Source organism: Oncorhynchus keta, chromosome 23 (assembly GCF_023373465.1).
Source record: "Oncorhynchus keta strain PuntledgeMale-10-30-2019 chromosome 23, Oket_V2, whole genome shotgun sequence".
Classification (NCBI taxonomy): Eukaryota; Metazoa; Chordata; class Actinopteri; order Salmoniformes; family Salmonidae; genus Oncorhynchus; species Oncorhynchus keta.
The window spans coordinates 37647835-37671005 of record NC_068443.1 but is presented as its reverse complement, the minus strand read 5'-3'; the positions used below and the strand labels follow the sequence as shown (position 1 = coordinate 37671005).

The window sequence follows — 23171 nt, the reverse complement described above, 5'->3', positions numbered from 1 at the left end:
ACAATCGACACGGAGTGTGTTAAGAAGTGCTTCAGTAAATGAAGTACAATCAGTTATTTTTCTTTATGGAGGAAGCAAGACAATGTTTATTCCCAAACTGAATATATTCAGCCAAATTCTTAACTCTGCAAATGAATATGCAATGTAACATTGAGTTGTTTAAAACCACTGATTTATCTAAATCCCTTTTCTTATCGTATGGGAAATAATGGTAACTTGTGTCATTGCTAAATTACGGTCAAGTCACCCCGTAACACATGATCAACAACAAAGAAATCGATGTCAGTGTCAATCACAAGTGACAGGTTTAATACTCATCGCTGCATCCTTTATTAGAAGGTCGGCTAGACCTCTTAATTCCCTTGGATCACGTCACTTCTCCCTTTTTGTTGACAAAGCTCTTGTGCACAAACTTGCAACATTATCTCACTTCTCTGTTAAAGTAGAAAAATACTGGGCACCAAACCCGTTCACAGGGTTGGTTAACTCGAGGTCCCTCGTGTCTCTATCAACCTAGGTAGAACAGCCTTTAGTTAAGGCGAACCATTCAATCTTGAATCCTTGGTGGCAAGGCGGCAGTTTAGAACACTGAAGAGGGTTAAATTCCCTTAGGTTTTGCTTTGATTGTGGTGTTTTATTTGTTTTGTTGAGATGTGGTGTGTCGATATCTGCTGTGTCCTGTAGTTAATTTTTTTGCTGTTTTATATTGTAAGTTGTTTTTCTCAATTGGTTCCCCTGAATACACACTGAACAAAAACATTTAAAAACTCAACATGTAAAGTTTTGGTCCCATGAGCTGAAATAAAAAAAAATCCCAGAAATGTACCATTTGCACAAATAGCATCTCTTAAATGTTGTGCACAAATTTGTTTACATCCCGGTTCGTGAGCATTTCTCCTTTGCCAAAATAATCCATCTACCTGACATGTGTGGCATATCAAGAAGCTGATTAAACAGCATGATCCTTACACAGGTGCACCTTGTGCTGGGGACAAGAAAATACCACTTTAAAATGTGCAATTTTGTCACACAACACAGTGCCACAGATGTCGTGAAATTGGCATGCTGACACAATGTCATTTTAGAGAACTTGGCAGTACATCCAACCGGCCTGACAACAGAAGACCACGTGTAACCATGCTAGCCCAGGACCTCCACATTCAGCTTCTTCACCTGCGGGGTCGTCTGAGGGTGTGTGTGTGTGTGTGGGGAGGGGGGGGTTCAAACTCATTGTGAGGAACAAACTCATTGTGATTAGCTGGGCCTGGCTGCCAAGTAGGTGGGCCGATGCCCTCCAAGGCCCACCCATGGTTGCACCAGTGCCCAGTCATGTGAAATTAATAGATTTGGGCCTAATAAATGTATTTCAATTCACTGATTTCCTTATATGAACTGTAACTCAGTCAAATCTAAAATTGTTGCATTTATATTTTTGTTTAGTATACATATATTTTTTAATCAGCCTGTATGGCTTTCCTATTTTGTTTGATGTGAACCACATTCTTTGTTACATCATGATGTGTTCAAAGTGCGTCAATCTATCCCTTATCATACAGCTGTCTGATTGTCAATTTCTAGTGTACTGACAAGTCTGAACCCCTTTCTGGGTACGGAATGATAGAAACATTATAGAGACAGTAGCTTTCTGTTTAACATCCTTATGATCATCAATACATCCTAATGTGTTTGCACAAAAAGCTGTCTTTATCATACAGCTGTGCATGGCAATGTGCAAGGGTTTGCCCGAAAATCTCAATTCTTCACTGTATTCTAAGGGTACTGATGGAAACCAGCTTCATTGTTACATCATGTGCTCCCCTCCCAGTCCTCCTCTAGACAAGAGTGGGGAAGAAACCAGAGAGCAGATCTCCCCCCTCTGCTCAGCCAGCCAATCAGATCAGCCAGCTGGCTGGAGTTGAAGGGCTCTGAAAGTATAAAACTGAAGTGCTCCTCACAGAGAAGTAGGAGCTTGAGATCTAGTAACCAACTGGAAAGGGTGCACACTTTGCTTGCCTCTGCAAACCACCGGAGGATTAAAACCAACCAAAGAAACCGAGTCAACAAACTAACAAACAAAGGAAAGCAAGCGACAATGAAGACAACACTAGTAACTGTGACTCTGTGCCTGGTCATTCTGATGGCCACCGGCAACCCCTTCGAGAGGAGAGGAGGCTTGGCCGCTGGCGGGAAGGAGAAGAGGGTGCAATATGCGGCGTGGGACGATGTGAACGTGATCGCCCACGGCCTGCTCCAGCTGGGTCAGGGGCTCAAGGAGCATGTGGACAAGACCAAGGGCCAGATGAGGGATATCACTGCCAAGCTGAAGACCTTCAACGGTACCGTGGCCGACCTGGGCAAGGAGGGTCAGAGGCTGCAGGCGGAGGGCGATGCACTGAAGGCCCGGGCCCGGGGGCTGGAGGACAGGGAAGTCCAGGTGCTCAACGTGACGGCCGAGCTGAGGGAGAGGACAGAGGAGATGCAGCAGGAGAGGAAGAGGGTGGATGAGCGGATGAACAAGCTGGAGGAGAAGGTGGATGGCATGCTGCAGGGAGAGGGGCTGCCCGACATGAATGCAGGCAACTACAGCGATGCCCGCATCATTCAGGTAAGGTGGGAATCCAAGACTATTTGGGGATACTTTGTTTTTCTGTTTGAAAAAGCTATAATACAAAAATTGCGCATTTGATGTGAAAGGAGAGCAAACGACAGACAAGACAAACTGAGCTGATTTGCTGCATGTCTCCCCCTTCTGTAAGCTTACTTCTCTGCAGTTGCCATTGTATCCAATCATTTCAATTGTATGAAGGCAATTTTACAGTAAACAGCCTGGCCTATTCATTCACTGTGCTACATGACAAAACATCACAGAAAAATAGATGAATTGATTAACATCAAGTCATGCTTAATACAGTAGGTTACTAGTATTATACATCAGTCCTGCATAATAGTTTGACAAATTGCCTATTCGCTACCACTACCCATCTTCAGAAAAACAAGTGGAGGGGGGGCCGTGTGATGCACTTTGATGGACAAGAACATATGGTCTGGCGTTATTTCAATTGACCAAAAGATATTCAGAATACAGTAAAGAAAGATCTCCAGCAAACCCTTGAGTCACTGGGACTGTACAGAAGGCACGCCAGTGGGTGTGTTACTATTGTGCTGAAGAGCTTGGACTATGTGCAGAGAGAACGCAAAATCTTGCCAGACAAAAGGAACTGCACGCCTAATTTTTAAACCGTGAAATTTGGAACATGGTCCAATTTAGGAAAATGTCACGCTTGATTTTATAAATGGTTTACAGCTGCAATAGCACCTGAACTCGAAAGAATTTATTGTTATGGCCATTTTGGTGGGAGGGATGGAAAACCCCGCGTTATGTAACCAAACTACCCGATTGGAAAATACAAATGCCAGCGTTGATTTTGGACATGTGCTCCGAAGGATATGAGTTGTGTTTTCTGGATATAGTCTAGTAGGTCAATGTGGGCTAGTCATGTTATAAGTAACCTAGGCTATTTACAATTACGTCGCAGGAGAAAGATTTACAGGGTACCCGAATTTGATCTGTTTTCTTTCAGTGGATGCTGGAAGCTCAGAATAAACGTATTGATGACCTGGTCAACAGAATCCGACTCCAGCAAGATAAACTTGACAAGCAGAACGTGCGCATCAGAACCCTGCAAAACCAGGTGTGGAACACAAGTCCATTTGAAAATGTATAATTATTTATGCGATTGTTTTGTATGAATTATTTAAAGCTTTGTTTTCTTGCTCCCTCAGATTCAGCTGACAAAAGAGAGACCAGCATTCAGGCGTAAACCAGAGGAGGCCGTTCACAATGGTAGCATTGAGCAGCGCGACTCACCCATCGGTAAGTAAAACCAAGCTTCATGTCGAATCCGTTGACTCAATTTACTTTTAAGACACCCAAACACTGACCTCCCGTCCCATGCCATCTGCTTAGGGACAGTAAGATGCTTAAAACGTAAACTTTAACTAGAGTTGTTCCTACATTACTTGAAGTATAGGTGTATTAGCTTTAATTATCAGATTATTGTATGCACGCATTTTACTGCCCAAAGCTCACGAGAAATTGTGCACAGATGATTGATTACTTGTCTGATGGAAATCCCAATCTGATGAATCCCAGTCGGAGCTTGTTTTTTCGCAAGTTTCCAGTTGTCTTGAACGCACTGAAGACATAATTCGGAGATGTCTGATTTCCCAGTTGTTTTGAACGCGACATTAGGGACATTTTTCCATGTAAATTCAACAACAAAAAATGTGATGTGATGACGTTGAATCAATGTGGAAAACTGATTGGATTTGCAAAAAGTAATCAACATAGGGACATTTTGTATTTCTGTCACCCAACTTTTAACCTAAATCCAATGACATTATTTGGTTGATTTCACGTTGAATTCATGTTAGTTGACGACTCAAAACAAATGAACTGACATCTGTGCCCATTGGGTGTTTTTCATTGGGTTCACAGAAAATAGCATGTATTCACAGTATAAAGAAAAAGATCACATCAGGAAGTGTACATTAAGTGAGGCTACTCCCCCGTCTTACTCAATACTGCAGTGCAGTAATTGTAAAAGTGATCATGAGCTCCTCCACCTACAGTACACCCTATGTCAGGCAGCTGTTCCCATCTGAAATGTACTACTCATCACGTAGGCTTTCATCAGGGCGGTATAGGGTTGGCTCATGGTTTCTGGCAATGGAACAAGGATTAGGGCTAACTCCGTGGCAAGTTCCTGTTTCGTCCTCAGAGGGGTGGTCACACTAAAAATCTAGCATGAAGGGATATGAATGAATCAATAAGAAATTAGAAGAGTTTATATATCCCTCTGAATGATCCCTATGCAAACCATGCCACTTCATGGATGTTGGTCAGATCTGCGATTGACCGACTCAAGAGTTAATTGAAGAAGAAAGTACCATTGTTATACAATTTCAATATATATTCCCTGTTAAAAACAATCGCTCTCTCTCAATCACAAGCAACATCATTTGTGGTTATAGCCACTAAATGAAGTAGTTGAAAAGTGAACCCCGGAGCTTGGAGATGCAGTCGCTCAGGCGAACACAATGAGTCCTCTCACAGCAAGTTCTGACAGCAGGATTTTTAGGAATGTTATAAAAGAAACAAGTCCTCTGGCTGCACTTCCATTGAGGGAGAGTTCAGCCGTCTCGGACAGTGTTATCTCAGGGTCACAATAGACCCCGATCACTGAGGGATTACAGATCTGACAGAGCTCGGGGAGGGGTGAATTTCAAAATCTAGTATGCTATGTTCTTCAGATTAGGTCCTCTGGGCCAGAGCCAGAAAAAAAGTCATAACAGAAAATGGAGGTGGTCTAATTTTGTCTGGTGAACTTTGCACACACATCCTTTGTTGTTTTTGATGACACGGGCTGCCTTGCTCCATCCTTCCAGCTCTCCACTTTGTACTCCTTCCCATAAAACAAATAATCGCCCATCCCTCAGGAATGTCCAACCGTTCCCCCAGATCTGTCAGAAGCCAGCTGTCCACCTTCTCCCCTCCTCCATCCCCGTAGACCCCCGCCTCTTCAGGCCTAGATGAATGCAACTGTGCCAAAGTTGAGGAGAACCCCTCTGAACGCAAGGCAAATTACAACTACCCATCGCTAACCAATAGAGCTCATGCCTCGCCTAGAAGGGTCATTCCAGAAGAGGGATGTGTTGCGGTCGGCGCTCATGTTTGTACTTGAAAACAAATATCAACCAAGTCAAACCGATATTGATTGATTGGTCCCAATTTCAATCTTGAATCATAGTTTAGGCGATTGGTGCAGACAAAGAGCATCATAGCGGATAAACATGTGCAGTATCTCTCAAGTCAGCATCATATAAACGTGAACAATTTTCTGGAAAACACTTAAGGTTGTGCTGTGCACTAACTCATGCCTTATCAGGCACATTACATCCAATGGGCTCCCCAGACCGTTTGTTGACGCTGTCTCTATCCCATATAGCGACAGCATGCTCCTAGCACTCTCTGAGCATTCCCTTTGCATGCAGTGGCCATGCACTTCTGTCACTGACTGGCTGCTGTGCATGTGAGGGAGGTGTGACAAACAGGAGGGGAGGGGGAGGGGGAGGACAGAAGGGGGTGGAGGAATGCGAGTTGCCAGGCAGCTGAGGTGGAAGTTTGCTTGGGAACTGGGAGAAAGGTCATGTTTACTACTAAGCAAGGAGCCCCCAGCCCCCCCCCAGTTCGGACTAGGGCACAACACATTAACTCTTTCTGTGTTATAGGGTATCCAACTATTGATTAACACACTTCACGATAAGGCCCCTTCTTTTTCGCAAGCATTCATAGACCCAGAGAGCTACAATAGAGAAGTCAATGATAGGGATCCCAGCAGTGGAGGCTGGTGGGAGGACCTATAGGAGGAGGGGCTCATTGTAATGGTTGAAATGGCATAAATGAAACCCTATCAAACGGTATGGAAACCACATGTTTGATTCCAATGACGGCCTACACGTGTAGGCTGTCATTTTAAATAAGAATGTGTTCTTAACTGACTTGCCTAGTAGCATACTAAAATAAAAAATGTTTGACTCCGTTCCTTTAACTCCATTTCAGCCATTACAATGCGTTTTTATTTTCTAGTTGAATTAATCATTTAGAATGTATTTTTATGTTGATTTATATTTGTTCCGGTTTAGAGGAAAGGCCAAAGCACTGTTAGGACACGGACATTGACGACGTGCACTGATACTAACTATTTGAGAGACTGTGTGGACGAACTGTGAACCATGTTGTATTTTTGTTATTTCAGAGATGGCCTCCGATTGCCATGAGCTGTTCCTGAAAGGTGAGACGGCCAGTGGCGTGTACACCATTCAGCCATTAAACTACCAATCCTTTGAGGTCTGCTGCGAAATGACAGCCGGTAAGTGGCATTATAGCCAGGGTTATACCCTTGTGTTCTATTTACAGGGCTTAACTAGCAATCGTTAACTAGTCCAACAACCAATCTTCAGGCAAAAGGATAGCTCAGAAGCCCCTATAGGGGACAAGTCACCGTATAAGGTTTCCCTGTAGCGTAGTTTTTAAACACATTGTATCACTACATGTATGACAATTGGCTGTGGTAAATTGCTCATGGTCAAGACTAATCCAACTACTCTTCCTCTTTCCTCTCTACAGAAGGTGGCTGGACTGTGATCCAGAGGCGCCAGAATGGCTCAGTTGACTTTGACCAGCTATGGCTGGCCTACCAGAGCGGCTTTGGCAGTCTGAGTGGTAAATAAATCCTCTTATCTTTTCTCATCTCCCTCACTAAATTCCACTGGCGCTAGCTAGCGAGGTCACGCCGAGGTTCGGACAGTACCACCTGTAGCCACAGCATAGAACAGTACAGCACAGCGCTCTTGACCCGAAAACCTCCCAGTTCAGTTTGATTAACAAGTATTGATACTATCACTAATGCAGGATTGTAGATGTCAAGATCGAGAGATCAGGTGGATCTTGATATGGCAGGTTTGGCACAAACAACCATCTAATCTGCAGCTTTAATGACACTGATGGCTTTAGGTGCCTGGAGTGACCAAATCGCATGTTCTATTCCTTTTTAAATTCCATTAAGTGATTACCGGCCTCATTACGATCAGATCTTTTAAATTAACGAAGACACATGTATGCAGACTTTGCACACGCTGCCACAGCCACTGCTTAGGTCTGAACCCTTTCTTTTTTAATCTCTCTCTCACTAGGTGAGTTCTGGCTTGGTCTTGAGAAGATGCACGCCGTGGCCAAAGACACGGACTACACCCTCAAGGTCAAGTTTTCCGACTGGATGGATGATTCTGAGACGGTCCAGTACCCCATCCGTCTGGGCGGGGAGGAGAGCCACTACGCCCTCCACATCCAGGAGACCTCCATCGGAAACCTGGAGAGCTCCCTGGCCACCGACGCCTCCGGCCTGCCCTTCTCCACCCGCGACCAAGACAATGACCAGAAGAGCGACACCAACTGCGCCAAACACCTCTCTGGTACGCCCCTCTTCATCCAAGTTCAAAGTAATTTTTTGTCCGAATTTGATCTTGAGGTCTCAAGATGTATCTCTCAGTAACTCAAATTTGGAATGTAGCACCAATGCCAATCTAACTAGATGTTTGCGCTCTTTCCCCAGGTGGCTGGTGGTTCAGCAACTGCGGACGCTCCAACCTGAACGGGCGCTACTTCATGAGCCCTCCTCCCAAACAGAGGCATCAGAGGAAGCAGGGGGTTTTCTGGAAGACCTGGCGTGGCCGATACTATCCCCTGAAGACCACCGTCATGATGATCGCACCCATCGCGATCGAGAACAAGTCGTAGAGGAGAGACCCAGCAATCTTCCGACTTTTCTCTTCTTAAACTGAAACACCTTTAGAGGCGGTTGGCCGACGAGTTAGGTTATAGCGACCTGCTCATCCCAGGCCTCGCCCACTTAGGCTTCCAACAGAGCCAAGGCCATCATAAAAGCCAAAATGAACTCATAGTTGAATGGGCTCCTTGTTTCCAAAGCTTTGTTTTTTGAAAGTCTTCAAGTCTCTCGGCTACAGACACAACCGAACAATGCAGAAATGTCTGTTTTAAGAAGTGAAGAAGTACATGTGCATCAGCCTTAGTGGAAATGAATGGCACAGAATGAGGCGAGTGCCAACGTGTGTTCTGTGTTCCAAGAAACAACGCATTTTCTACATGTGGAGACCCATCTGACAGAAGTTTTTAAATGCAAGCGCTCTACCCAGATGTTGAGCAGTGACATCTAGCTAGAATACGGTGTTGTCAGCATGAACACTGCCCTCCACTGCAGTTGTACAAGTGGGGCATTATTATTAATCTGATTGTATGGACCAAAATGGTGACTGAAACAATTAGTTGTTTTCCACATGAACGTAATGGCATTAGCTATTCAAAGGCATTATGTAAATAAATAATCAATGTAAACTAGGATTACAGAAAGTGTGTTAAGAATTTTTAAACAATAATGGTTTCTTTGTCTACATTTGTCTGTTCCTCTATGGAGCAAAGCACAATTCCAGCCTTTTGTACAAAGTCACTTTTTATTTTTTTCCTGCAGTTTTATTTTGAATCAAAGTAAGCTCCTGCTCCACTGTTGCGTTCTAGTGGAGACGTTTTATTCCTCAGTCATATTGACTGCATTTAAAATGACCAGAGTCGTTTCATTCTGTATGATGAACCTTCACTGCAACCCGTTGTCACATTCTCTAGTGTTCTTTGTCGATGACTTTTAGTTTTTTCCCTTTTTTATTTAAAAGCTTTAAAGAATCTTTATATATTTCTGGTATTGTCTGTTTGTAATTTATATAGTCTATTTTATGTTTTTCAGGTGTAAAATTGTTGTTTTTCTTTTAAAGAAAATAAACAGATTTTTGGCTTCAATAGGAGTCAATAAAAATTATTTAAAGAACCAATATTGTCTGAGCTCTGATCAAACACACTGATGCAGCTGTAAATACAAAACCAGAAGTGAGCCATGTATGCAGTCAGAATGAAGTAATATGTCAGACAACTTCAAATGAACATCCGTAGCTAACCCAAAAACAGTCAAATGAATATGGTTAGCCAACTTGAAAACTAGTCAAATGAACATCGTAGCCCAGGGGTTTTCAAACTTTTCTTGCCCAGGGACCCCATAATATGTTAGCAAAAAATAAAAAGTCATGTCTTGACTTCTCATCAGGTGAATGATAAATGTCAAGTAGAAGTAAAACATTTTGAAATGAATATATTTGGAAGACAGTTTTCATACTTTCCTAGTTTATAAAAAAAGGTATCTTGCCAGGGGAGAGATTTTGCTGTTGTAAAGCACATTTTCTGCAATTCTACACATATTTCCACTGAGCTGAGAGAAAATGTTGCTGATTTCCTGCAATTTATGCATTTTGCCATTGGGTAATTGCCTCTGCTCAAACATATCAAAATCAATGGGCATGCTCGATTCTCCCTTTTTAATTTTTTAGTTCTCAAAGATGGTATTATTTTTTATATGTATAGTTCAATATCTTTTCTGCAAGCATTCTATCTGGTTTTGGTTGTTTAAGTTGACACTGAAATTGCCCACCTAAGACTTTTCTATAAAGAAAAAAAAACCCAGTAATCAGCTCCAATGACTGCAAGTTCCTCCATATTAAGGGATTTCGAGATGTTGGCAATGACGCCATTTAAATGGGCTCCCGAATGGTGCAGCGATCTAAGGCACTGCGTCTCAGTGGTAGAGGTGTCTCTACAGACCCTGGTTTGATCCCAGGCTGTATCACAACTGGCTGTGATCGGGAGTCCCATAGGGTGCCGCACAATTGGCCCATCGTCGTCCGGGTTAGGGGAGGGTTAGGCCGTCAATAAGAATTTGTTCTTATCTGACTTGCCTAGTTAAAGGTTAAATAAATTTTAAAAATCTAGACAGATGAACAGGAACAGCTAGCGTGCTAAACTGTTCCTTTAGACTTCCAATTGTGCCAATGCTAGTTAAAACATCCCCTAACTTCCTTCATAAATGGTATCCACAATGGTATTCTACTGTAGCTAGCGGAATTCATAAAAATGATCATTTTTCACATAAATTCCCCAAAATATTTTCCTCAAATAAGTAAGATCGTGGACCCGCTGCGGTACCTCCCACAGACTAGGGTAGCCAACTCGAAAACAGTCAAGTGAACGTAGTCTTAACACTCCATCCAACACAGATGGTAGGTCAGCATGAGATACTTGATTGGAAAATGGATAAGCAGACTTGCCAACTAATCCATCCCATTCACACACAGAGGGTTAATCAGATCTTTGCATACTGCCTGGCAGGTGATAGAGGAATGTCCTGGCCGTGCTTAAGCTTGCCTTGCGCTGCGCCCCACAGCCAAGAGACAGGCCCTAACTCTACCAGCTGCATCCCCCATCTCTACTAGCAAATGGTTCCCAATGTGAAGATTCCCCACAAACAAACTACAGAGACAAACGTGTCATAGTGCTGAACAGGGACGGGCTGCTGTGTCAAGGTATGTTTGCTTTTACAAAGTGAGGCTGAGTAAGGGTTCCTCCAATTAGCGGTATTGATTGAAATTGAGCTGACACAGAGCCGAGTTCAAACGTGCTTATTATCAAATCAATATGTTTTTTTTTTTTTGCCTCAATTTCAATGATTTATTTGCATATTTACCAGGCTTGATAATATTGCATTTGATCAAGACTGCAGTACTGAAGCCATTCCATCATCGTAAAAGCAGTGAAGCTCTCCCATTTTTCCACCACAGTAAGGAAACATAATATTTCACCAATTCACCTTAAATTGCAGCCACTCATAAAATCTGGATGGAATACCTGAGGGAAAGAAAACAACCTTCCCTAGGCAGGCTAGGGTTGAGACAGAGACACGTGTTAACAGTATCCGTGTATAGTGTCTTAGAAGCACCATGCATGTGGACCTCTTGTAATTCTCCCAGAATTAACAGCTAAGTCATCTTAAAACAAGCTATGTCCAGAGGCTTCCTTCCGTCAACTTCAATGTCTCACACCTCTGATAAATCTGGTCAGGTGTCAGGCTTTACGGCTAATGTGCATTCTAACACCTTCAGAGAGAGTGAATGACAGGAAGGGGCATCCAATGCCCAATGTCCCGCTGTTCGTGATTGACCTCGATCAAATGCTAGCTCAGGTGGAGTTTTCCTTAATCAATCTTGTTCTGAGGGCAGTTCTGCCTCGAAGGGCAGAACAAACAGCATTCTGCCTGGGTGCCGATGTGAGTCTAGCCAATTGGTAATTGTCTTTCTGTGACAATCAGGCTATTATTCTGACTTTCAAGAGTCAAAATTCACTGTCCGGTAGGGATCATGCACACATGGAAAAGAAAAACTCTTGAGATGCATTTTTCATAGAGGATGACAAATCAAATATTTTGTCGTTGTCATCAATAAAAAGGTAGCCAAAGGGTAAACCGTTACTTTGACTAGTCATTTGCAATATAAAAAAAAAGAATACAATTCAACTTCACTCATAAACTATTTCGAGCTGCAGTTGAACGTCTCACCCTCTGAAACAGGTGCTCAAAATGGCTACCAAAGCTTCATGCGGTGGTCCACATGGACTGCAGTCTACTCAGTAACATCAAGGCATCTGCAGCGTCAATCACGTTCAAGCACTCTCGCTGGGGCAAGCTCATCTATAAAAATACAAGCATCGATCCCTGGCGGCCATGGCAACTGCCCCCCTCCCAAAGGGAAGGTGGATGCAATGATTAAAAGGTGCTTTGCTGTTCCAAAGGGAGAAGAGATGTCTTTCCCACTCTGCAACAAACTAGGAGGGTCCTGCTCACGTGGAAAGATGAATAGCCCTGAGATGGAGCGTAGTTTCACTGTGTTTAAGATATCAATCACATCGTAGTTGACCATTGACACTCACACTTGTTATCATGTACAATATGACACATTGAAGCAGAAGCGTGTCTATATATCTATCCATCCATCCATCCATCCATCCATCCATCCATCCATCTATCTTTGTTCATGTTCATCTAGGACAAATGAAATAACAACAAAGAGCGGAGATTTCATTATACATTTATTCATCGTCATGTATAAATTTTATTCAGGTGGTAAAAAGCTGTTTAAGACTCGGCTGCTCACACTTGCATCGTTATTGGAGTAAAAAAAGAAAATAACAGCATGATCAGAAGTCAGAAGTACTTTGGCAAATATTGTATCTTCAGGGGGCAAGACGACACCTTGAGCAATGTAATGCGAGGCGAGATTAGAGAAAGGGCGCAAAAATGACTATATCAATGAGGGACTTCGTTTGACGCTCATTATAAAATAATAAGAATCCATACAAATATTTTATTTTAACAATACACACTTAAAATAGTTGATGAATGCAAGTAGAGGCAGGGTCTCTTCAGCTAGCCATTACACACCACCCCCAAGGCTTAAACTCACAGTAAGTATTATAGCTATATTCTTTCTGTCTGCCTGTCTGTCTAGATTCCATTTCCTGTTTGAGGAACCCCACTCCTACTACTGACTTGAGTGAATAAAATGTAGGAAAAAGAAAAACATTTGGCAAAACAATCATGGTTCCAGTGAAGAGGAAAACAAGGGAGAGTGATTGCGGCTCAGCCTCCAGATAATGTTGTCCTCCTTTCATTCCACAGTGAAACTTGATAACACTGCCTTGGATCACCTCAGGTAACCTAACCCTACCCCCCACCCTAATGTAGGGGTGAGAGAAAGGAAGAATGGGAGAGAGAGAGAGAGAGAGCAGGCAACAGAGAAAGAGAGGGAGAGAGCTAGCAACAGAGAAAGAGAGGGAGAGAGCTAGCAACAGAAAGAGAGGTGGAGGCATAATGGAGTGAGATCTCCAGTTCACGGTAAATGTGGGGTGGATGGGCGTGGCTGCAGAGTGTGAGGTCTCTATGCCAAGGTTGAGGGGTTATCGGGGGGAGGGGGAGGTTCACCCCGGTTTCAGAGGTATTGTTGTAGAAAGTGCAGCAGCATGATCTCATAGTGTTCTCCTGACTCTGGGCAGCGAATACTGTGTCGCTCGTTGGGGTAGACCTGCAAAACAACAGAGGAAAATCAACCACTAATTCCTGCTTCAGTACATACTGTACAGCACATGTGACTCCAGCTACCTACAATCTGCAATGTTCTGAAAATATTCCCTGAAACCCATTCATACCAAGAAGCTGTACACTAATAAAGAGGCCCAACTTTCTGGTCTGCTGGCTTTCATTTTTAAGTGACAGTTTAGTCATAAATTAAGACATTGGCTTCATGCTATATAGGCGCATACCAGTGTATGCTTCTGGGCCCCACTTTGACAGCACATGGAAGAGACTGTAGCAGTATTTTCTCTAATTGTGCAACAATGTTAGGGAGAAAATAATATGGGTAGCGTAGAGATAGTTGATGCACAGTAGTTACCCAACTGTTGCATTCCAACACTGAGGCCCTACAGTATGTTAAGCAAAGCTGTCCAATTTGACAGCTGCACTGTGTTATTGCACTGTCATTACGTCAACCCAAGTGATTAAGATTATATCCAGCAGAAGCTGCTATGCCTATGGTCCATACGTTATCCATAACCTGCCATTAACGCTGATTCTAGAAATTTGAAAAACGCATAAATAAATTGTAGAAAAAGTAAAATACTAGCCTGTAGCTGATATGGCTTCCCAGCACGGATTATTTGTGACACCAGGAAGTTGGTGTGGAAAAAGTGCACATTCTCGTCGAGGAATCCGTGTAGAATCAGCAAGCGGTTTGGCCTGTTAGGACAAGGAGAGGGTTTCAAAGGGATGGAAATGGACATAAAATTAGGTTCATGTTTAAATGTATACTATACAGTAGTAAGTATATCCTGGGTTTTTAAAATGTATCCAGAAAAAAATCCAGAAAAAAAATGTATCCATGTATACAGGGTGTGCAACTTTCACTGGGCACGATGGGGCCATGCCCCCCCCCCCACATTCTGAAATTGCATTTTTGTCCCCTGCAGTTTTATCATTGGAATGTGACTCTTCTTTTTTTTTTAAACAATGAGGCAATGGTGGGCTTTAGGACCATGCGGATGCCTCCGAGCAGTCGGGGAGGCTGTTTGGAGTGTTTATCCGAATGGATAAAAAAATATAAAAAATATGTGTGTGTCCCCCACTTCTAAAACCAAAGTTGCACCCCTGTAGAAATGTCAATGGTGAAACTCAATAACATCCCATCTGTCCTTGAAATTTGAGCTGAGACGTTTTTCACTTAAAACCCATGCCGTTTTTAACCAACTATGATGAACAAAATGGAAAGTAAAACAGAATTGTGCGATCATGTTACAACACCTACATCTGACCTCGAGGGCCTACCATTATATCCAGACCACAAAAGTGTTATCTACAGTATATATATATATATATATATTTATATATATATAAGTAGGCTATTCTTATTTCTTAGATTCGTTGAATTGTAGAGTGCAGTAAACTGGGACTGACTCGCTGGGCAGCTTGTCCACGTGCAAAGCCACGGAGCCCTCCTCGTAGCCCTGCGGGTTGTTCTCAGGAGTATCCATGTAGCGCTCCGTGTAGCCCGTGTCGTACGCCATCCACACGGTCACCGGGGCACCCGCTATGGCCACCTGAAAGGAACAACAACATTGCCATTTTTTTCTCTCATTTATTTGACTTATTTATTTTCAGTTAGGGACAGCACAGAAACTCCCCAGATACAGGTGTGCCAAGCTTGTAGCCCAAGCTTGTAGCCCAACCCAAGAAGACTTGAGGCTGTAATCACTGCCAAAATGTGCTTCAACAAAGTACAGAGTCTGAATAATTATGTAAATGTCATATTTCTGCTTCTTTTCTTTTTTTTTAATACATTTGCAAACACATTTTAAAACCTGTTTTTTTATGTGTCATTGTGTAGATTGATGAAGGGGAAAATATTATCTCATCCATTTTAGAATGGAGCTGTAACGTAACAACGTGGAAAAAGTCAAGGGTTTTCTTTGTCATTATAGGGAAGGAGCCAGGGACTAAAATGGAACTGGTCCTTTATGACCTGTTTGTAACTAGCAATAATAGTGAGATTGTGTAGATTGATGAAGGGGATTTTTTTTTTTTTAATAGCCTGTCCTGCTATTTCTCCCTCCACAGCCTCCATTGGGAAAGACACAATTAAGACATTGACACATTGAAACAAAACGTCACACTTCAGTTTGCGCTAATTTCCAGCATTGGTGGTTAGGTCGAAGCCCGATTTCTGTCAAGCAGTAATGTACATATTGACAAGAAGCTGAATAGGCCCCCTATTACCCCTGAAGTGGTGGTGAGAGAGATATACTCTTGTTGATCTTCACCACCATGATGTGTAGAGCAGTACCACTAAGAACAGGCACCATAAGCTAAGACTACTGATGAGAACTGCAGTGTGGAATGACGTGTAACCCACAGCGACACCATGAGGACAAACAGTGAAACTACATCTATCCAGAACAGATGTATCAAATCAAACCTATCCCATCTATGGTTCAATCAATCCATAATCAATCAAGCCCACTCTGATTTTAAGGAGAAGGAAATAGTAGAGGAAAGGTAATGACACTTTGTGGAATGAACCTCGGCCCAGTCCAGATCTAGAGATTCTAGTATTCTATTGTCTCGGGAGTGGTGCCTTTAACTGTGGCGCGTCTCACCTTGAAGACGTTGGGCCTCTGGATGAGGCCCATGAGGGAGAGGAAGCCGCCGTAGGACCAGCCGTGGATGGCCACGCGACTCAGGTCCACAAAGTTGAACCTCTCCGACACGTACTGCAGCCCCTCCACCTGGTCCTCGATCTCCACCTGGCCCTGGTAACACACAGAGCGAGAGCGAGAGAGGGAGAGAGTCACACCGATAGATCCACATGCCCAGATGGCTTGGGTAGAATGAACATGGTTCTAAAATTCAAAAAAGGATTCATAGTCTGGATGAAAGCTGTGTGAGAGATATGAAGTGCACATTCCAAATAGTCACGCTGCCCAATGAATAAATAGTATGAAGTAATATTAATAAATAAAAGGAAGCCAGCATACGGTATATGCTGCACACATGTGCTTTAATGAACACGCACAGCCGGAACAGCCTTGGTTGGTAAGATGCAAATTTGCCATTCCTATGTCTAAAGTTGAACACGGGCGCCTTAACGCTTAACTACAAAAAGACGGAACCATTTGTATTGAAACAATTTATAAACAAAAAGCAAGATACGGGTTGGAAGGGAAATAGTTGTTTTCGAAAACCAATCCTACCATTTTGTTTTTCAGAGCCCCTTCAAACTCCAGGCCCCTCTGACAGGAGCCCCTCCCGTCGATGACCACCACAGCGTATCCCAGTGAGGCCAGGGTGTTGAGGCGCAGGTATTTCATCCCCTTGAAGGAGTTATTCACCAACTGGACCTGTGGATACACACAGGTCCCATTTTCACACCACTGAGACAAACCTAGCAGAGCTGAGCCTCACTAAGGCCGGCCTGAACCATTCTGGAAAAGATCACTCAAAAAGAAAATATATCTTAGCAAGCGCAGTGAGGTTTGGGTCAGCCCTATCGTGAACACGGGACTTCAGCCTTGTACACGTCTTGCTACTGTATGTGAAAAGCAAGATGACAGAGCTTGGAATGGCTATTTCCTGGGTTAAACAGGAAAGCATTCACTATTATTGCTAGTTACAAACAGGTCATAAAGGACCAGTTCCATTTTAGTCCCTGGCTCCTTCCCTAGTTCCTACCTCGTCGGTGCTCACAGGTCTGACTGGATTTCTATCAGGAATCAGACATACAAAAAAAATGGTGTGTCTGAGAGAAGCCACAAACCTGCGGGCCGCCATAGACAAAGAGGACTGTGGGATGCTTCTTGCCAGGCTGGAGGTTGTGAGGCTTGTACACCATTCCGTAGAGCTGGAAGCCCGACTTTCCTGGGAAGTCAAAGATCTCCGGAGATTTGTAGTCTCCTGGGCAACCTGAAATACACACAGCGAAATAAGTACTGATGACATCAATAATTGACTGACATAAAATTGCCCACCTAGCTTAAAAACTGCAATCTGGGATTAGTTTTGCAGCAAAACGACAGCCCTTGCTACTCGTTTTAGTATATAGCTGAGGAATGGGGCTGGGGAAATGTATCCACTCTCAAATTCACAAATATATATAAGTAACTGAATTGAACATCAAACAGATCCCAGATTGTAGCTTTAATAAATCTGTGGCCTTATGGCATCACCACTCCCCCCAACACAGCGATCAAGCTACTACCCCTTAGCTACCCTAGTGAAAGATTCCTGGTGATAACACTGCCTTGAAACAATCACCGCTCGGCCTCAACTCTACTCTAAATATTTATATATTGATTGTATTTTAGGAACAAACAAAAAAAAAAGATAGCGGACCTTCACATTTCCTCTTAATTATGCAACATGTACTACGCACAAAGTATTACTCCAAAATAGACCAATGGGATTATTTAATAAACATCTGGATTTAGCTTGTTTTACCTATGGTGCAAACATCACTATGAAACACCCATGACCTCGTTCTAATGACGTAGTAAGATATGTTGCTTTAAAGCAATGAAATAGTGGAGTATTGGTGAGTCATACGGGTTGGGCCACTCAGAAGTGACTAAGTAAAGGGCTAAATTCAAAGCATACTTTTTTATTTTATTTTTTTTACACCATCCCTCTGCACTTCATTGAAGTAATCACAGATCTAACACAACTGGATAGGAGCAACTCAGAATCCCTTGGTAGAGTTTACCCCTATCCAGTTAGATCAGTGAATGCCTCAAGGAACGAGGAAGGAAGTCTTTGAAAGGGGTAATCTGCGATTGCTACATACATTTTTGAACTTTTAAAGGAATGATATATACCCATTGATTCTTGAAGAGTATACAGTGCATTCTGATTCAGAGCCCTTGACTTTTTTCACATTTTGTTACATTACAGCCATATTTTTCCCCTCAATCTACACAATACCTCAAAATGACAAGGTGAAAACAGGTTCAGACATTTTTGCAAATGTATTGAAAATAAAAACTGAAATACTTTATTCACATAAGTATTTAGACCCTTTGCTATGAGACATCAAAAGTGAGCTCAGGTGCATCCCGTTTCCATTGATCATCTTTGAGATGTGGACTCAAATCAAGTTGTAGAAACCTGTGGTAAATTCAATTGAATGGACATGATTTGGAAAGGCACACACCTGTCTATATAAAGGTCCCACGGTTGACAGTGCATGTCAGAGCAAAAACCAAGCCATGAGGTCAAAGGAATTGTCCGTAGAGCTCCGAGACAGGATTGTGTCAAGGCACAGATCTGGGGAAGGGTAGCAAAAACATTCTGCTGCATTGAAGGTCCCCAAATCCATCATTCTTAAATTATTCTTAGAGCTGAAGATTCTTCTTAGAGCTGAAGATTCTTCTTAGAGCTGGCCGCCTGGCCAAACTGAGCAATCAGGGTAGAAGAGCCTTGGTCAAAGAGGTGAACAGGAACCCGATGGTCTGTCTGACAGAGCTAGAGTTCCTCTGTGGAGATTGGATAACATTCCAGAAGGGCAACCATCTCTGCAGCACTCCACCAATCAGGCCTTTATAGTAGAGTGGCTAGACGGAAGCCACTCCTCAGTAAAAGGCACATGACAGCTCGCTTGGAATTTGCCAAAAGGCACTTAAGACTCTTGAGAAACAAAATTCTCTGATCTGATGAAACCAAGATTGAACTCTTTGGTCTGAATGCCAAGCGTCACGTCTGGAAGAAACCTGCCACCATACTTATGGTGAAGCATGGTGATGGCAGCATCATGCTGTGGGGATGTTTTCAGTGGCAGGGACTGGGAGACTAGTCAGGATCGAGGTAAAAATTAACTAAGCAAAGTACAGAGAGGTCCTTGCTGAAAACCTGCTCCAGAGCACTCAGGACCTCAGACTGGAACGAAGGTTCACCTCTAACAGGACAACGACCCTAAGCACACAGCCAAGACAATGCAGGAGCGGCTTTGGGACAAGTCTCAAAGTCCTTGAGTGGCCCAGCCCAGACTTGAACCCGATCGAACATCTCTGGAGAGACCTGAAAATAGCTGTGCAGCAATGCTCCCAATCTAACCTGACAGAGCTTGGGAAGATCTGCAGAGGAGAATGAGATCAACTCCCTAAATACAGGTGTGCCAAGCTTGTAGCGTCATACCCAAGAAGACTCAAGGCTGTAATCGCTGCCAAAGGTGCTTCAACAAAGTACTGAGTAAAGGTTTTGAATACTTATGTAAATGTGATATTTCCGGGTTTTTCCTTTTAATACATTTGCAAACAAATTTTAAAACCTGTTTTTTCTTTGTCATTATGGGGTAGTGTGTAGATTGATGAAGGGGAAAAAATATTTAATCCATTTTAGAATTGGCTGTAACATAACAACGTGGAAAAAGTCAAGAGGTCTGAATACCTTCCCGAATGCACTATAACATAAATGCATGATGAGGTAATGGAATGAGACCTAACCCCTCTCTTCCTAACCTGGAGCTTCCATCATGCTGGCCCAGCACTCAGGAAGGAATGATGTTGATTAAACATTATTGGAACGAGGCCTAAACCCTCTCATCCGGTCACCCTTACCTGGGGCTTCCATTATGCTGGCCCAGCACTCAGGAAGGAATGATGTTGATTAAACATTATTGGAACGAGGCCTAAACCCTCTCATCCGGTCACCCTTACCTGGGGCTTCCATCATGCTGGCCCAGAACTCAGGCACCATGTGGAGAGGGTCTCCCTCTGAGGCGGTCAGCTTGTAGACGTGGACACAGGGGGGAGTGCTTACGTTACTGTAGTGGCTGACAAACATGTCAAAGTTCTGCCGAGAGAAGAGAGAGAGAAAGCGGGATGGGAGAGAGAGGAGAGGAGAGGAGAGAGAGAGAGAGAAAGCAGAATGGGAGAGAGAGAGAGAGAGACCGGGAGAGAGAGAGAGAGGGGGAGAGAGAGAGAGAGAGGGGAGAGAGAGACCGGGGAGAGAGAGAGAGAGAGGGAGAGAGAGAGAGAGAGAGAGAGAGAGAGAGACCGGGGAGAGAGAGAGAGACCGGGGAGAGAGAGAGAGAGACCGGGGAGAGAGAGACCGGGGAGAGAGAGAGAGACCGGGGAGAGAGAGAGAGACCGGGGAGAGAGAGAGAGACCGGGGAGAGAGAGAGAGAGACCGGGGAGAGAGAGAGAGAGAGACGGGGAGAGAGAGAGAGAGAGAGAGAGAGAGCGGGATGAGAGAGAGAGTAAAGAATAGCGACAGAGCATGCGGAGAGGAGGGATACAGTGAAAGACAGAAGAAGAGGGGAGATACAGTGATAAGAAGGAGAGAGAGAAGGAGACAGAAGAGATGAGTGGCAGTGAATGAATCTTCTTATCATCACATCGGAGACTGAACGTCACTGGGCCCTGATTTCAAGCCAGCTTTGCTGCTCATCTTATACCGTTAGAGGCACACCTGAAACAAATCACACAACTGATCTGAGACCAGCAGCGTCAGAACCAACTCCCTGTGTATTTCAATATGGGTCCAGATGCCCACACAAGAGGCCACACCCCACGACACAGCATTGTCTACTCGGCCCAATCTGTTCACAGCCAGGGCAAATCCCTTACATTGTAGCAACGTCCATCAATATCCTCTCGATGTCTCTCTATGACACACACAGACAGACAGACACACACACACACACACAGAATGACCAGATGGTTACACCGTATGACATGGGCAGTTCCACAACGCTCCATGGTGTAACCAGGCTTCTCATAGGGAAGGAATCACAGCTGTCCCTCCATAAGGTTCTTGTGTGGCATGATCTGATGAAGCGTGGGTAGAGGTTGATTAAGTGCAGTGTGTCAGAGGTCAGGGTTGTTGCAGTGTTTTGACGGTACTACCTACTGCAGCGGTGTTGTTTGGCAAGATGGCTAGTGAATGCAATGCCAGGCGACAGAGGGCTCTATTCCACCAAAACCTGTAGCTCGGTTTCAAGAATGCATTTTGCGGTGAGAGTTGGCTAGGCACACAAAGGTTTCCAAATAGCACCGAAAGCCAGGCAGCCCATAAGCGTTACAAAAATCTAAATGCTGAGCTAGCCTACTACTGTTAGCTCAGTCCCAAAGAGTAAACATATACTCCCTACCCTGCGTTATTAGAGAAAGGGCTAAGGGTAATGCTAACGTTAGCTAAATCATATTTTGTTGCATCCGTACCTTACTTATGGAGCAGCTGTGGGAGAAGCCAGGCTTGGTGAGTCTGACCACGTCACCAGGGGACTGATAGCTGACCACATAGAGGTGGTGCTCCAGCGGAGTGTCTCTAGTGCCCTGGAAGTACACCAGCTTAGAGGCCTCATTCACCCAGATCTACAGGGACAGAGGGAGACAGAGAGATACAGAGTGAAAGAGAGAGATACAGAGTGAAAGAGAGAAGAGGAGAGAAAAGAGAGAAGAGAAGAAGAGGGGAGAGAAAGAGAGAGAGAAAGAGAGAGTGTGAGAGAGAGGAGAGAGAAGAAAGTATGAGCGAAGAGTGCGATGAGAGGGAAGAGAAAGAGAGAGAAGAGGAGAGCGACAGGAGAGAAAGAGAGAAAGAGGTCCTGAGATTTATTTTGACGGCAAAGTACATTATAACTGTACAATAGCGTGGGCACACACACACACACACACACACACACACACACACACACACACACACACACACACACACACACACACACACACACACACACACACACACACACACACACACACACACACACACACACACACACACACACAAATCCATTATAAACATATTCAACACATCAGATTATAAAAACACAGCGACAAGAAGGGCTTCAATCTGATGAACTGAAGTTACTACCTTGGAGCCATGCCTGGCCAACACCTCCCACTCTCCACTGGTCAGAGTCACCTCCTCCTTGATTGCACATTTAAAGTCTCCTGCAGAGGAGGAAGAGACCATCGAGATTTGAGATGCTGCTTTGACGTCCTTCATTAGCATTACTTGACCGACAGTGCGGCAATCTGACACCCCCCTGGATGGCGACCGCAGATATTTCGAGGTTACATCCTATTTGCCTTCAAGATCTCGCCATTCACTTAAACCGGCGACACATACAGATCGGCGATTAGCCCGAGGAAGGAAGGACTAAGCCCGAGTCCTGGATCTGTTTGTGCTGTGACATGGCGATGACAGCAATGACATTGGCAAGACGGAAAAAACAGATCTGAGACTCAAGGCAATTTGACGTTGTTAAAGGATCTTCAGTCTAATGACTCACCCTCTGTATGTGTGTAGTTTCCTGACCATTGGTAGCAGCCTGGTCGCAAAGTTGACGTGATTTTGTACAGATGGCTGAAGCCCGTTTTGGATTCATTCACCCATATGAAGGAGAAGTCGTCCTCGGACGTTTGAACGAACGGATAGAAAATATCATGAACCTGGAGGCAACAGAAAATCATGGCTGTTATTCGTTTGTCGTGGCCCAACTCTTCCTTGCAAATATACACCGAGTGTAAAAAACATTAGGGACACCCGCTCTTTCCATGACACAAACTGACCAGGTGAATCCAGGTGAAAGCTCTGATCCCTTATTGACGTCACTTGTTAAAT

At 43.8% G+C, this 23171-nt stretch overlaps 2 protein-coding genes across 3 annotated transcripts in view; one reads left to right on the top strand and one right to left on the bottom strand.

Annotated features, from left to right (window-relative positions):
- Positions 1-1952: 1952 nt before the first annotated feature.
- angptl4 (angiopoietin-like 4) lies at positions 1953-9462 on the top strand. Its single transcript, XM_035755604.2, has 7 exons — positions 1953-2605; positions 3582-3692; positions 3784-3874; positions 6819-6932; positions 7190-7285; positions 7756-8034; positions 8175-9462. The coding sequence occupies exons 1-7, from the start codon at positions 2093-2095 to the stop codon at positions 8357-8359; spliced, it is 1389 nt and encodes a 462-aa protein (XP_035611497.1). The 5' UTR covers positions 1953-2092; the 3' UTR covers positions 8360-9462.
- A 3119-nt stretch (positions 9463-12581) lies between these two features.
- LOC118370553 (dipeptidyl peptidase 9-like) overlaps positions 12582-23171 on the bottom strand; it is a 28728-nt gene continuing 18138 nt past the window's right edge. For both annotated transcript variants that reach the window (XM_052477154.1, XM_052477155.1), the window contains exons 12-21: positions 22840-22999; positions 22419-22498; positions 21770-21922; positions 20264-20399; positions 17374-17519; positions 16811-16957; positions 16217-16369; positions 15018-15160; positions 14192-14303; positions 12582-13590 (exon numbers count right to left, since the gene is read on the bottom strand). In XM_052477154.1, coding sequence (XP_052333114.1) covers positions 13498-13590; positions 14192-14303; positions 15018-15160; positions 16217-16369; positions 16811-16957; positions 17374-17519; positions 20264-20399; positions 21770-21922; positions 22419-22498; positions 22840-22999 — 1323 coding nt within the window. In that variant the 3' untranslated portion in view covers positions 12582-13497. The remainder of the gene's footprint in view (positions 13591-14191; positions 14304-15017; positions 15161-16216; positions 16370-16810; positions 16958-17373; positions 17520-20263; positions 20400-21769; positions 21923-22418; positions 22499-22839; positions 23000-23171) is intronic.